The sequence below is a fragment of the Rhinoderma darwinii genome, unplaced genomic scaffold (genome assembly GCF_050947455.1).
Source record: "Rhinoderma darwinii isolate aRhiDar2 unplaced genomic scaffold, aRhiDar2.hap1 Scaffold_41, whole genome shotgun sequence".
Lineage (NCBI taxonomy): Eukaryota > Metazoa > Chordata > Amphibia > Anura > Rhinodermatidae > Rhinoderma > Rhinoderma darwinii.
Window position 1 is genome coordinate 702,823 of NW_027463673.1, and position 14,572 is coordinate 717,394.

The window sequence follows — 14,572 nt, forward strand, 5'->3', positions numbered from 1 at the left end:
GTTACTGATTGTACTGGATGGACTTCTGTCTGTCACTCTATGAAGCTGTGTATCCTGGATGGCCACCCTGACACCTTGTATTACTGCTGTTTTCTGTGACCCTCCTGTGTGATGTCGGAGCCTGTGTATGGAGCGCAGTGTTACTGATTGTACTGGATGGACTTCTGTCTGTCTCTCTATGAAGCTGTGTATCCTGGATGGCCACCCTGACACCTTGTATTACTGCTGTTTTCTGTGACCCTCCTGTGTGACGTGTGTGATGTCGGGGCCTGTGTATGGAGCGCAGCGTTACTGATTGTACTGGATGGACTTCTGTCTGTCTCTCTATGAAGCTGTGTATCCTGGATGGCCACCCTGACACCTTGTATTACTGCTGTTTTCTGTCCCTGCCCTGTGACACTTGCATTAGAAATACACATTAGACATCAGATACGTACCAAGCCGTGACCAGGACCATCTTTGGCCACAAAGCTCACACTCTTTATTAATATCATGGCCGTGACTGATAATTGTGGGGGACAGGGAGGACAGGTGCTAATACTTCAGAAAGGCATTGAGCGCAGGTTTAGGCTTTTTGTTTGTTTGTGAGGGTATTGTGCCTGGTACATCTCGATCCTCGGTCAGTAACAGCTGTGTCCCCGCACACTCCTCCTCTCTGCTGTTCCTGTGTAACTTGATTGCCTCTGCATTGTGGATGCGTCTACGTAATACTGACTCAGCACACAGATGGCAGACAGAACTGCAAAATGTTACGTCTCCACAAAGTATTACTCTACCTGCAGATCATCCCTCCACCTGTGGAATATATCCACTATCCTCACCAGGGTGTAAACTCCACATGTTTTATTAGAGGGCATCATAATCTCTTGTACACATTCACCCAATTGCTAATCCAGGTCAGACGATGGCGCTCTCCGCTCTCCCACCCATCTCCACCATTCTCACCTCCTCACCCCGACCACCAAGCCCTCTGCCATCACCGCCCCTTTCTCGCCAACCACTTCTGTCCTTTCCCATTGCCCACTCCACCACTCTACCTATTGCTTTTGTCACTTCCCCCCTGGCTCCTGGGCAAGCCAAGCAATAAAGGGCAGGATCAGCCAAGCAGTTCAGGGTGGCCATTGCTAGAGAGACATGGTAAGCCGGGAACAAGCGCTCCTCCAGTGCACAGCTCTCTCCTGCTGCTACTGAACCTCCAATCAGAAAGACCAGACTCCGTAGGAGAAGCAGGGCGTGATAGGGCCCATAGCAAAGCAGCGCCACACAAGGAAGCCCCAGGGCGAGACGACGCACCCGTCTCTTTTCCCTTAGCTCGCAGGATGCGCTGCCCCGCAGAGCTCGAAGTAACCCAGCATAACATAACAGCATTATCCCCCAGGGCAATAAAAATCCTGCTAATACCCTCCCCACATTGGCCAGCGCATCACCCTTCCCAGAAAGTGGATAACTCTCGTAGCAGAAAGTGTGGTTGTAGCGGTCTCTGGTGATGGCATCTCTGAACAAGGGAGGGGCATTAGCTGCCAGTTCTAGGACCCAAACCAGAGCAGAGACCGCAGCAGCAGAGCGTATGGGCCGGGCACCGGGGAACCTCAGAGGATGTGCCACAGCCAGGTAGCGGTCAGCCGAGACACAGGACAGGAAGGCAGCACCCACGTACAGATTAGTATAAAATATGAAACCAAAAAGGCGACAGGCCCCCGGCCCATATCCCCATACATCCCTCCGTAAATAGTAATCCGTCCAAGGTGGTAGTGCACAAATAAGGAGGAGATCCGACAGGCTCAGGTTTAGAAGGTAGACTCCAAGTTCTTTTCCTTTCCGTACCTGCAGCCAGGCAGCCCAGAGGGCCAATAGATTGGCAGGGAGCCCAACTACGAACACGACAGCGTAGAGAGAAGGAGGGAGCACGCTGTCCAGGTCAGAGTCAACGTTGCAAGCATCTGGGGTGATGTTAGACATGTTCTATGAAGGGAAATGTGCCATGAGAGAAATTCTGTTTTCTGACAAATACACTTCTCTATCATACATTAGGCTCTTGACCTCCTCCATCTTTCCTCCTCCCCTTGTGTGGAGATCAGCGTTGCCCGGGTCCTTGGGAGAGTTGTGCATGGTGGCTCATGACTCTAGAACACTACACCATCATTATCAGGAGCCGCAGGGTCTGTGTGGAGAAAATAAAGCTTGGAATTACATAGAAAGCCACAAAGTTTTAGGAGTGTAATATGGAAGCAAATTTCTCCTTACTATACCAAATAGCAGGCAGGGCCTAGCAACTGCGGTCAAACGCAAGAGATAGCTGTCCCCAAAGTGTATTTTATTTAAATGGGGAGAGGGGATGAGGCAAATCCAAGAAGCCACGGCCTCTTTTGTCTGACTTGTCTACTGCGGGAACAAAAAAATGGCTCAGGCTGAAATCAGACATGCCTAATTCCCCTTTTCCTCAACATCTGTAATCAGGGGTCATGCCTGCAAAGTGTGTGAATAAAGGACCCTGATGTGAGGGTGTAACTGCCGGGTGTGCGGTAAGGGGGTCTGATGTGTGAGTGTAACTGCCAGGTGAGCGGTAAGGGGGTCTGATGTGTGAGTGTAACTGCCAGGTGAGTGGTAAGGGGGTCTGATGTGTGAGTGTAACTGCCAGGTGAGCGGTAAGGGGGTCTGATGTGAGGGTGTAACTGCCGGGTGAGCGGTAAGGGGGTCTGATGTGTGAGTGTAACTGCCGGGTGTGCGGTAAGGGGGTCTGATGTGAGGGAGTAACTGCCAGGTGAGCGGTAAGGGGGTCTGATGTGTGAGTGTAACTGCCGGGTGTGCGGTAAGGGGGTCTGATGTGTGAGTGTAACTGCCAGGTGAGCGGTAAGGGGGTCTGATGTGTGAGTGTAACTGCCAGGTGAGCGGTAAGGGGGTCTGATGTGTGAGTGTAACTGCCAGGTGAGCGGTAAGGGGGTCTGATGTGTGAGTGTAACTGCCAGGTGAGCGGTAAGGGGGTCTGATGTGAGGGTGTAACTGCCGGGTGAGCGGTAAGGGGGTCTGATGTGTGAGTGTAACTGCCGGGTGTGCGGTAAGGGGGTCTGATGTGAGGGAGTAACTGCCAGGTGAGCGGTAAGGGGGTCTGATGTGTGAGTGTAACTGCCGGGTGTGCGGTAAGGGGGTCTGATGTGAGGGTGTAACTGCCGGGTGAGCGGTAAGGGGGTCTGATGTGTGAGTGTAACTGCCGGGTGTGCGGTAAGGGGGTCTGATGTGAGGGAGTAACTGCCAGGTGAGCGGTAAGGGGGTCTGATGTGAGGGTGTAACTGCCGGGTGAGCGGTAAGGGGGTCTGATGTGAGGGTGTAACTGCCAGGTGTGCGGCAAGGGGGTCTGATGTGTGAGTGTAACTGCCGGGTGTGCGGTAAGGGGGTCTGATGTGTGAGTGTAACTGCCGGGTGTGCGGTAAGGGGGTCTGATGTGAGGGTGTAACTGCCAGGTGTGCGATAAGGGGGTCTGATGTGAGGGTGTAACTGCCAGGTGTGCGATAAGGGGGTCTGATGTGAGGGTGTAACTTCCAGGTGAGCGGTAAGGGGGTCTGATGTGAGGGTGTAACTGCCGGGTGTGTGGTAATGGGGTCTGATGTGAGGGTGTAACTGCCAGGTGTGCGGTAAGGGGTCTGATGTGAGGGTGTAACTGCCAGGTGAGCGGTAAGGGGGTCTGATGTGAGGGTGTAACTGCCGGGTGTGCGGTAAGGGGGTCTGATGTGAGGGTGTAACTGCCAGGTGAGCGGTAAGGGGTTCTGATGTGAGGGTGTAACTGCCGCCAGGTGAGGGGTAAAGGGGTCTGATGTGAGGGTGTAACTGCCAGGGAAGCGGTAAGGGGGTCTGATGTGAGGGTGTAACTGCCAGGTGAGCGGTAAGGGGGTCTGCTGTGAGGGTGTAACTGCCAGGTGTGCGGTAAGGGGGTCTGATGTGAGGGTGTAACTGCCAGGTGTGCGGTAAGGGGGTCTGATATGAGGGTGTAACTGCTGGGTGTGCGGTAAGGGGGTCTGATGTGAGGGTGTAACTGCCAGGTGTGCGGTAAGGGGGTCTGATATGAGGGTGTAACTGCTGGGTGTGCGGTAAGGTGGTCTGATGTGAGGGTGTAACTGCCGGGTGTGCGGTAAGGGGGTCTGATATGAGGGTGTAACTGCTGGGTGTGCGGTAAGGGGGTCTGATGTGAGGGTGTAACTGCCAGGTGTGCGGTAAGGGGGTCTGATGTGAGGGTGTAACTGCCAGGTGAGGGGTAAGGGGGTCTGCTGTGAGGGTGTAACTGCCAGGTGTGCGGTAAGGGGGTCTGATGTGAGGGTGTAACTGCCAGGTGTGCGGTAAGGGGGTCTGATGTGAGGGTGTAACTGCCAGGTGTGCGGTAAGGGGGTCTGATGTGTGAGTGTAACTGCCAGGTGAGTGGTAAGGGGGTCTGATGTGTGAGTGTAACTGCCAGGTGAGCGGTAAGGGGGTCTGATGTGAGGGTGTAACTGCCAGGTGTGCGGTAAGGGGGTCTGATGTGTGAGTGTAACTGCCAGGTGAGCGGTAAGGGGGTCTGATGTGAGGGTGTAACTGCCGGGTGTGCGGTAAGGGGGTTTGATGTGAGGGTGTAACTGCCAGGTGAGCGGTAAGGGGGTCTGATGTGAGGGTGTAACTGCCAGGTGAGTGGTAAGGGGTTCTGATGTGAGGGTGTAACTGCCAGGTGAGTGGTAAGGGGGTCTGATGTGAGGGTGTAACTGCCAGGTGTGCGGTAAGGGGGTTTGATGTGTGAGTGTAACTGCCAGGTGTGCGGTAAGGGGATCTGATGTGAGGGTGTAACTGCCAGGTGAGCGGTAAGGGGGTCTGATGTGAGGGTGTAACTGCCAGGGAAGCGGTAAGGGGGTCTGATGTGAGGGTGTAACTGCCAGGTGAGCGGTAAGGGGGTCTGCTGTGAGGGTGTAACTGCCAGGTGTGCGGTAAGGGGGTCTGATGTGAGGGTGTAACTGCCAGGTGTGCGGTAAGGTGGTCTGATGTGAGGGTGTAACTGCCGGGTGTGCGGTAAGGGGGTCTGATGTGAGGGTGTAACTGCCGGGTGTGCAGTAAGGGGGTCTGATGTGAGGGTGTAACTGCCAGGTGAGCGGTAAGGGGGTCTGATGTGAAGGTGTAACTGCCAGGTGAGTGGTAAGGGAGTCTGATGTGAGGGTGTAACTGCCAGGTGTGCGGTAAGGGGGTCTGATGTGAGGGTGTAACTGCCAGGTGTGCGGTAAGGGGGTCTGGTGTGAGTGTCTAACTGCCAGATGAGCGGTAATGGGGTCTGATGTGACGGTGTAACTACCAGGTGAGCGGTAAGGGGGTCTGATGTGAGGGTGTAACTGCCAGGTGTGCGGTAAGGGGGTCTGATGTGAGGGTGTAACTGCCAGGTGTGCGGTAAGGGGGTCTGGTGTGAGGGTGTAACTGCCAGGTGTGCGGTAAGGGGGTCTGATGTGACGGTGTAACTGCCAGGTGTGCGGTAAGGGGGTCTGATGTGTGAGTGTAACTGCCAGGTGAGCGGTAAGGGGATCTGATGTGTGAGTGTAACTGCCGGGTGAGCGGTAAGGGAGTCTCATGTGTGAGTGTAACTGCCAGGTGAGCGGTAAGGGGGTCTGATGTGAGGGTGTAACTGCCAGGTGTGCGGTAAGGGGGTCTGATGTGTGAGTGTAACTGCCAGGTGAGTGGTAAGGGGGTCTGATGTGAGGGTGTAACTGCTGGGTGTGCGGTAAGGGGGTCTGATGTGAGGGTGTAACTGCCAGGTGAGCGGTAAGGGGGTCTGATGTGAGGGTGTAACTGCCAGGTGAGTGGTAAGGGGGTCTGATGTGAGGGTGTAACTGCCGGGTGTGCGGTAAGGGGGTCTGATGTGAGGGTGTAACTGCCAGGTGAGCGGTAAGGGGGTCTGATGTGAGGGTGTAACTGCCGGGTGTGTGGTAATGGGGTCTGATGTGAGGGTGTAACTGCCAGGTGTGCGGTAAGGGGTCTGATGTGAGGGTGTTACTGCCAGGTGAGCGGTAAGGGGGTCTGATGTGAGGGTGTAACTGCCGGGTGTGCGGTAAGGGGGTCTGATGTGAGGGTGTAACTGCCAGGTGAGCGGTAAGGGGTTCTGATGTGAGGGTGTAACTGCCGCCAGGTGAGGGGTAAGGGGGTCTGATGTGAGGGTGTAACTGCCAGGGAAGCGGTAAGGGGGTCTGATGTGAGGGTGTAACTGCCAGGTGAGCGGTAAGGGGGTCTGCTGTGAGGGTGTAACTGCCAGGTGTGCGGTAAGGGGGTCTGATGTGAGGGTGTAACTGCCAGGTGTGCGGTAAGGTGGTCTGATGTGAGGGTGTAACTGCCGGGTGTGCGGTAAGGGGGTCTGATGTGAGGGTGTAACTGCCGGGTGTGCGGTAAGGGGGTCTGATGTGAGGGTGTAACTGCCAGGTGTGCGGTAAGGGGGTCTGATGTGAAGGTGTAACTGCCAGGTGAGCGGTAAGGGGGTCTGATGTGAAGGTGTAACTGCCAGGTGAGTGGTAAGGGAGTCTGATGTGAGGGTGTAACTGCCAGATGAGCGGTAAGGGGGTCTGATGTGAGGGTGTAACTGCCAGGTGAGTGGTAAGGGAGTCTGATGTGAGGGTGTAACTGCCAGGTGTGCGGTAAGGGGGTCTGATGTGAGGGTGTAACTGCCAGGTGTGCGGTAAGGGGGTCTGATGTGAGGGTGTAACTGCCAGGTGAGCGGTAAGGGGGTCTGATGTGAGGGTGTAACTGCCAGGTGTGCGGTAAGGGGGTCTGATGTGAGGGTGTAACTGCCAGGTGTGCGGTAAGGGGGTCTGATGTGTGAGTGTAACTGCCAGGTGAGCGGTAAGGGGGTCTGATGTGAGGGTGTAACTGCCGGGTGTGCGGTAAGGGGGTCTGATGTGAGGGTGTAACTGCCAGGTGAGCGGTAAGGGGGTCTGATGTGAGGGTGTAACTGCCAGGTGAGTGGTAAGGGGGTCTGATGTGAGGGTGTAACTGCCGGGTGTGCGGTAAGGGGGTCTGATGTGAGGGTGTAACTGCCGGGTGTGCGGTAAGGGGATCTGATGTGAGGGTGTAACTGCCGGGTGTGCGGTAAGGGGGTCTGATGTGAGGGTGTAACTGCCAGGTGTGCGGTAAGGGGGTCTGATGTGAGGGTGTAACTGCCAGGTGAGCGGTAAGGGGGTCTGATGTGTGAGTGTAACTGCCGGGTGTGCGGTAAGGGGATCTGATGTGAGGGTGTAACTGCCAGGTGTGCGGTAAGGGGATCTGATGTGAGGGTGTAACTGCCAGGTGAGCGGTAAGGAGTTCTGATGTGAGGGTGTAACTGCCAGGTGTGCGGTAAGGGGGTCTGATGTGAGGGTGTAATTGCCAGGTGAGCGGTAAGGGGTTCTGATGTGAGGGTGTAATTGCCAGGTGTGCGGTAAGGGGGTCTGATGTGAGGGTGTAACTGCCGGGTGTGCGGTAAGGGGGTCTAATGTGAGGGTGTAACTGCCAGGTGTGCGGCAAGGGGGTCTGATGTGAGGGTGTAACTGCCGGGTGTGCGGTAAGGGGGTCTGATGTGAGGGTGTAACTGCCAGGTGTGCGGTAAGGGGGTCTGATGTGAGGGTGTAACTGCCGGGTGTGTGGTAAGGGGGTCTGATGTGAGGGTGTAACTTCCAGGTGTGCGGTAAGGGGGTCTGATGTGAGGGTGTAACTGCCAGGTGAGCGGTAAGGGAGTCTGATGTGTGAGTGTAACTGCCGGGTGTGCGGTAAGGGGATCTGATGTGAGGGTGTAACTGCCAGGTGTGCGGTAAGGGGATCTGATGTGAGGGTGTAACTGCCAGGTGAGCGGTAAGGAGTTCTGATGTGAGGGTGTAACTGCCAGGTGTGCGGTAAGGGGGTCTGATGTGAGGGTGTAACTGCCGGGTGTGCGGTAAGGGGGTCTGATGTGAGGGTGTAACTGCCAGGTGAGCGGTAAGGGGTTCTGATGTGAGGGTGTAACTGCCAGGTATGGGGTAAGGGGGTCTGATGTGAGGGTGTAACTGCCAGGTGAGCGGTAAGGGGGTCTGATGTGAGGGTGTAACTGCCAGGTGAGCGGTAAGGGGGTCTGATGTGAGGGTGTAACTGCCAGGTGAGCGGTAAGGGGGTCTGATGTGAGGGTGTAACTGCCAGGTGAGCGGTAAGGGGGTCTGATGTGAGGGTGTAACTGCCAGGTGAGCGGTAAGGGGGTCTGATGTTAGGGTGTAACTGCCAGGGAAGCGGTAAGGGGGTCTGAAATGAGGGTGTAACTGCCAGGTGAGCGGTAAGGGGGTCTGCTGTGAGGGTGTAACTGCCAGGTGTGCGGTAAGGGGGTCTGATGTGAGGGTGTAACTGCCAGGTGTGCAGTAAGGGGGTCTGATGTGAGGGTGTAACTCCCGGGTGTGCGGTAAGGGGGTCTGATGTGAGGGTGTAACTGCCAGGTGTGCGGTAAGGGGTCTGATGTGAAGGTGTAACTGCCGGGTGTGCGGTAAGGGGGTCTGATGTGAGGGTGTAACTGCCAGGTGAGCGGTAATGGGGTCTGATGTGAGGGTGTAACTGCCAGGTGAGCGGTAAGGGGGTCTGATGTGAGGGTGTAACTGCCAGGTGTGCAGTAAGGGGGTCTGATGTGAGGGTGTAACTGCCAGGTGAGCGGTAAGGGGGTCTGATGTGAGGGTGTAACTGCCAGGTGTGCGGTAAGGGGTCTGATGTGAGGGTGTAACTGCCAGGTGAGCGGTAAGGGGGTCTGATGTGAGGGTGTAACTGCCAGGTGTGCGATAAGGGGGTCTGATGTGAGGGTGTAACTTCCAGGTGAGCGGTAAGGGGGTCTGATGTGAGGGTGTAACTGCCGGGTGTGTGGTAATGGGGTCTGATGTGAGGGTGTAACTGCCAGGTGTGCGGTAAGGGGTCTGATGTGAGGGTGTAACTGCCAGGTGAGCGGTAAGGGGGTCTGATGTGAGGGTGTAACTGCCAGGTGTGCGGTAAGGGGGTCTGATGTGTGAGTGTAACTGCCAGGTGAGCGGTAAGGGGGTCTGATGTGAGGGTGTAACTGCCGGGTGAGCGGTAAGGGGGTCTGATGTGAGGGTGTAACTGCCAGGTGTGCGGCAAGGGGGTCTGATGTGTGAGTGTAACTGCCGGGTGTGCGGTAAGGGGGTCTGATGTGTGAGTGTAACTGCCGGGTGTGCGGTAAGGGGGTCTGATGTGAGGGTGTAACTGCCAGGTGTGCGATAAGGGGGTCTGATGTGAGGGTGTAACTGCCAGGTGTGCGATAAGGGGGTCTGATGTGAGGGTGTAACTTCCAGGTGAGCGGTAAGGGGGTCTGATGTGAGGGTGTAACTGCCGGGTGTGTGGTAATGGGTTCTGATGTGAGGGTGTAACTGCCAGGTGTGCGGTAAGGGGTCTGATGTGAGGGTGTAATTGCCAGGTGAGCGGTAAGGGGGTCTGATGTGAGGGTGTAACTGCCGGGTGTGCGGTAAGGGGGTCTGATGTGAGGGTGTAACTGCCAGGTGAGCGGTAAGGGGTTCTGATGTGAGGGTGTAACTGCCGCCAGGTGAGGGTTAAAGGGGTCTGATGTGAGGGTGTAACTGCCAGGGAAGCGGTAAGGGGGTCTGATGTGAGGGTGTAACTGCCAGGTGAGCGGTAAGGGGGTCTGCTGTGAGGGTGTAACTGCCAGGTGTGCGGTAAGGGGGTCTGATGTGAGGGTGTAACTGCCGGGTGTGCGGTAAGGGGGTCTGATATGAGGGTGTAACTGCTGGGTGTGCGGTAAGGGGGTCTGATGTGAGGGTGTAACTGCCAGGTGTGCGGTAAGGGGGTCTGATGTGAGGGTGTAACTGCCAGGTGAGGGGTAAGGGGGTCTGCTGTGAGGGTGTAACTGCCAGGTGTGCGGTAAGGGGGTCTGATGTGAGGGTGTAACTGCCAGGTGTGCGGTAAGGGGGTCTGATGTGAGGGTGTAACTGCCAGGTGTGCGGTAAGGGGGTCTGATGTGTGAGTGTAACTGCCAGGTGAGTGGTAAGGGGGTCTGATGTGAGGGTGTAACTGCCAGGTGTGCGGTAAGGGGGTCTGATGTGTGAGTGTAACTGCCAGGTGAGCGGTAAGGGGGTCTGATGTGAGGGTGTAACTGCCGGGTGTGCGGTAAGGGGGTTTGATGTGAGGGTGTAACTGCCAGGTGAGCGGTAAGGGGGTCTGATGTGAGGGTGTAACTGCCAGGTGAGTGGTAAGGGGTTCTGATGTGAGGGTGTAACTGCCGCCAGGTGAGGGGTAAGGGGGTCTGATGTGAGGGTGTAACTGCCAGGGAAGCGGTAAGGGGGTCTGATGTGAGGGTGTAACTGCCAGGTGAGCGGTAAGGGGGTCTGCTGTGAGGGTGTAACTGCCAGGTGTGCGGTAAGGGGGTCTGATGTGAGGGTGTAACTGCCAGGTGTGCGGTAAGGTGGTCTGATGTGAGGGTGTAACTGCCGGGTGTGCGGTAAGGGGGTCTGATGTGAGGGTGTAACTGCCGGGTGTGCGGTAAGGGGGTCTGATGTGAGGGTGTAACTGCCAGGTGAGCGGTAAGGGGGTCTGATGTGAAGGTGTAACTGCCAGGTGAGTGGTAAGGGAGTCTGATGTGAGGGTGTAACTGCCAGGTGTGCGGTAAGGGGGTCTGATGTGAGGGTGTAACTGCCAGGTGTGCGGTAAGGGGGTCTGGTGTGAGTGTCTAACTGCCAGATGAGCGGTAATGGGGTCTGATGTGACGGTGTAACTACCAGGTGAGCGGTAAGGGGGTCTGATGTGAGGGTGTAACTGCCAGGTGTGCGGTAAGGGGGTCTGATGTGAGGGTGTAACTGCCAGGTGTGCGGTAAGGGGGTCTGGTGTGAGTGTCTAACTGCCAGATGAGCGGTAATGGGGTCTGATGTGACGGTGTAACTACCAGGTGAGCGGTAAGGGGGTCTGATGTGAGGGTGTAACTGCCAGGTGTGCGGTAAGGGGGTCTGATGTGAGGGTGTAACTGCCAGGTGAGTGGTAAGGGAGTCTGATGTGAGGGTGTAACTGCCAGGTGTGCGGTAAGGGGGTCTGATGTGAGGGTGTAACTGCCAGGTGTGCGGTAAGGGGGTCTGATGTGAGGGTGTAACTGCCAGATGAGCGGTAAGGGGGTCTGATGTGACGGTGTAACTGCCAGGTGAGCGGTAAGGGGGTCTGATGTGAGGGTGTAACTGCCAGGTGTGCGGTAAGGGGGTCTGATGTGTGAGTGTAACTGCCAGGTGAGCGGTAAAGGGGGTCTGATGTGTGAGTGTAACTGCCGGGTGAGCGGTAAGGGAGTCTCATGTGTGAGTGTAACTGCCAGGTGAGCGGTAAGGGGGTCTGATGTGAGGGTGTAACTGCCAGGTGTGCGGTAAGGGGGTCTGATATGTGAGTGTAACTGCCAGGTGAGTGGTAAGGGGGTCTGATGTGAGGGTGTAACTGCTGGGTGTGCGGTAAGGGGGTCTGATGTGAGGGTGTAACTGCCAGGTGAGCGGTAAGGGGGTCTGATGTGAGGGTGTAACTGCCAGGTGAGTGGTAAGGGGGTCTGATGTGAGGGTGTAACTGCCGGGTGTGCGGTAAAGGGGTCTGATGTGAGGGTGTAACTGCCAGGTGAGCGGTAAGGGGGTCTGATGTGAGGGTGTAACTGCCGGGTGTGTGGTAATGGGGTCTGATGTGAGGGTGTAACTGCCAGGTGTGCGGTAAGGGGGTCTGGTGTGAGTGTCTAACTGCCAGATGAGCGGTAATGGGGTCTGATGTGACGGTGTAACTACCAGGTGAGCGGTAAGGGGGTCTGATGTGAGGGTGTAACTGCCAGGTGTGCGGTAAGGGGGTCTGATGTGAGGGTGTAACTGCCAGGTGTGCGGTAAGGGGGTCTGGTGTGAGTGTCTAACTGCCAGATGAGCGGTAATGGGGTCTGATGTGACGGTGTAACTACCAGGTGAGCGGTAAGGGGGTCTGATGTGAGGGTGTAACTGCCAGGTGTGCGGTAAGGGGGTCTGATGTGAGGGTGTAACTGCCAGGTGAGTGGTAAGGGAGTCTGATGTGAGGGTGTAACTGCCAGGTGTGCGGTAAGGGGGTCTGATGTGAGGGTGTAACTGCCAGGTGTGCGGTAAGGGGGTCTGATGTGAGGGTGTAACTGCCAGATGAGCGGTAAGGGGGTCTGATGTGACGGTGTAACTGCCAGGTGAGCGGTAAGGGGGTCTGATGTGAGGGTGTAACTGCCAGGTGTGCGGTAAGGGGGTCTGATGTGTGAGTGTAACTGCCAGGTGAGCGGTAAAGGGGGTCTGATGTGTGAGTGTAACTGCCGGGTGAGCGGTAAGGGAGTCTCATGTGTGAGTGTAACTGCCAGGTGAGCGGTAAGGGGGTCTGATGTGAGGGTGTAACTGCCAGGTGTGCGGTAAGGGGGTCTGATGTGTGAGTGTAACTGCCAGGTGAGTGGTAAGGGGGTCTGATGTGAGGGTGTAACTGCTGGGTGTGCGGTAAGGGGGTCTGATGTGAGGGTGTAACTGCCAGGTGAGCGGTAAGGGGGTCTGATGTGAGGGTGTAACTGCCAGGTGAGTGGTAAGGGGGTCTGATGTGAGGGTGTAACTGCCGGGTGTGCGGTAAGGGGGTCTGATGTGAGGGTGTAACTGCCAGGTGAGCGGTAAGGGGGTCTGATGTGAGGGTGTAACTGCCGGGTGTGTGGTAATGGGGTCTGATGTGAGGGTGTAACTGCCAGGTGTGCGGTAAGGGGTCTGATGTGAGGGTGTTACTGCCAGGTGAGCGGTAAGGGGGTCTGATGTGAGGGTGTAACTGCCGGGTGTGCGGTAAGGGGGTCTGATGTGAGGGTGTAACTGCCAGGTGAGCGGTAAGGGGTTCTGATGTGAGGGTGTAACTGCCGCCAGGTGAGGGGTAAGGGGGTCTGATGTGAGGGTGTAACTGCCAGGGAAGCGGTAAGGGGGTCTGATGTGAGGGTGTAACTGCCAGGTGAGCGGTAAGGGGGTCTGCTGTGAGGGTGTAACTGCCAGGTGTGCGGTAAGGGGGTCTGATGTGAGGGTGTAACTGCCAGGTGTGCGGTAAGGTGGTCTGATGTGAGGGTGTAACTGCCGGGTGTGTGGTAAGGGGGTCTGATGTGAGGGTGTAACTGCCGGGTGTGCGGTAAGGGGGTCTGATGTGAGGGTGTAACTGCCAGGTGTGCGGTAAGGGGGTCTGATGTGAAGGTGTAACTGCCAGGTGAGCGGTAAGGGGGTCTGATGTGAAGGTGTAACTGCCAGGTGAGTGGTAAGGGAGTCTGATGTGAGGGTGTAACTGCCAGATGAGCGGTAAGGGGGTCTGATGTGAGGGTGTAACTGCCAGGTGAGTGGTAAGGGAGTCTGATGTGAGGGTGTAACTGCCAGGTGTGCGGTAAGGGGGTCTGATGTGAGGGTGTAACTGCCAGGTGTGCGGTAAGGGGGTCTGATGTGAGGGTGTAACTGCCAGGTGAGCGGTAAGGGGGTCTGATGTGACGGTGTAACTGCCAGGTGAGCGGTAAGGGGGTCTGATGTGAGGGTGTAACTGCCAGGTGTGCGGTAAGGGGGTCTGATGTGTGAGTGTAACTGCCAGGTGAGCGGTAAGGGGGTCTGATGTGTGAGTGTAACTGCCGGGTGAGCGGTAAGGGAGTCTGATGTGTGAGTGTAACTGCCAGGTGAGCGGTAAGGGGGTCTGATGTGAGGGTGTAACTGCCAGGTGTGCGGTAAGGGGGTCTGATGTGTGAGTGTAACTGCCAGGTGAGCGGTAAGGGGGTCTGATGTGAGGGTGTAACTGCCGGGTGTGCGGTAAGGGGGTCTGATGTGAGGGTGTAACTGCCAGGTGAGCGGTAAGGGGGTCTGATGTGAGGGTGTAACTGCCAGGTGAGTGGTAAGGGGGTCTGATGTGAGGGTGTAACTGCCGGGTGTGCGGTAAGGGGGTCTGATGTGAGGGTGTAACTGCCGGGTGTGCGGTAAGGGGGTCTGATGTGAGGGTGTAACTGCCAGGTGTGCGGTAAGGGGGTCTGATGTGAGGGTGTAACTGCCAGGTGAGCGGTAAGGGGGTCTGATGTGTGAGTGTAACTGCCGGGTGTGCGGTAAGGGGATCTGATGTGAGGGTGTAACTGCCAGGTGTGCGGTAAGGGGATCTGATGTGAGGGTGTAACTGCCAGGTGAGCGGTAAGGAGTTCTGATGTGAGGGTGTAACTGCCAGGTGTGCGGTAAGGGGGTCTGATGTGAGGGTGTAATTGCCAGGTGAGCGGTAAGGGGGTCTGATGTGAGGGTGTAATTGCCAGGTGTGCGGTAAGGGGGTCTGATGTGAGGGTGTAACTGCCGGGTGTGCGGTAAGGGGGTCTAATGTGAGGGTGTAACTGCCAGGTGTGCGGCAAGGGGGTCTGATGTGAGGGTGTAACTGCCGGGTGTGCGGTAAGGGGGTCTGATGTGAGGGTGTAACTGCCAGGTGTGCGGTAAGGGGGTCTGATGTGAGGGTGTAACTGCCGGGTGTGCGGTAAGGGGGTCTGATGTGAGGGTGTAACTTCCAGGTGTGCGGTAAGGGGGTCTGATGTGAGGGTGTAACTGCCAGGTGAGCGGTAAGGGGTTCTGATGTGAGGGTGTAA

General features: G+C 56.5%; 1 protein-coding gene across 1 annotated transcript in view; it reads right to left on the bottom strand.

The window, feature by feature from the left end:
* Positions 1-475: 475 nt before the first annotated feature.
* Positions 476-14,572, bottom strand: part of GPR4 (G protein-coupled receptor 4) — a 44,481-nt gene continuing 30,384 nt past the window's right edge. The window contains exon 2 of the mRNA XM_075848467.1: positions 476-2,161. Coding sequence (XP_075704582.1) covers positions 898-1,959 — 1,062 coding nt within the window. The 5' untranslated portion in view covers positions 1,960-2,161 and the 3' untranslated portion in view covers positions 476-897. The remainder of the gene's footprint in view (positions 2,162-14,572) is intronic.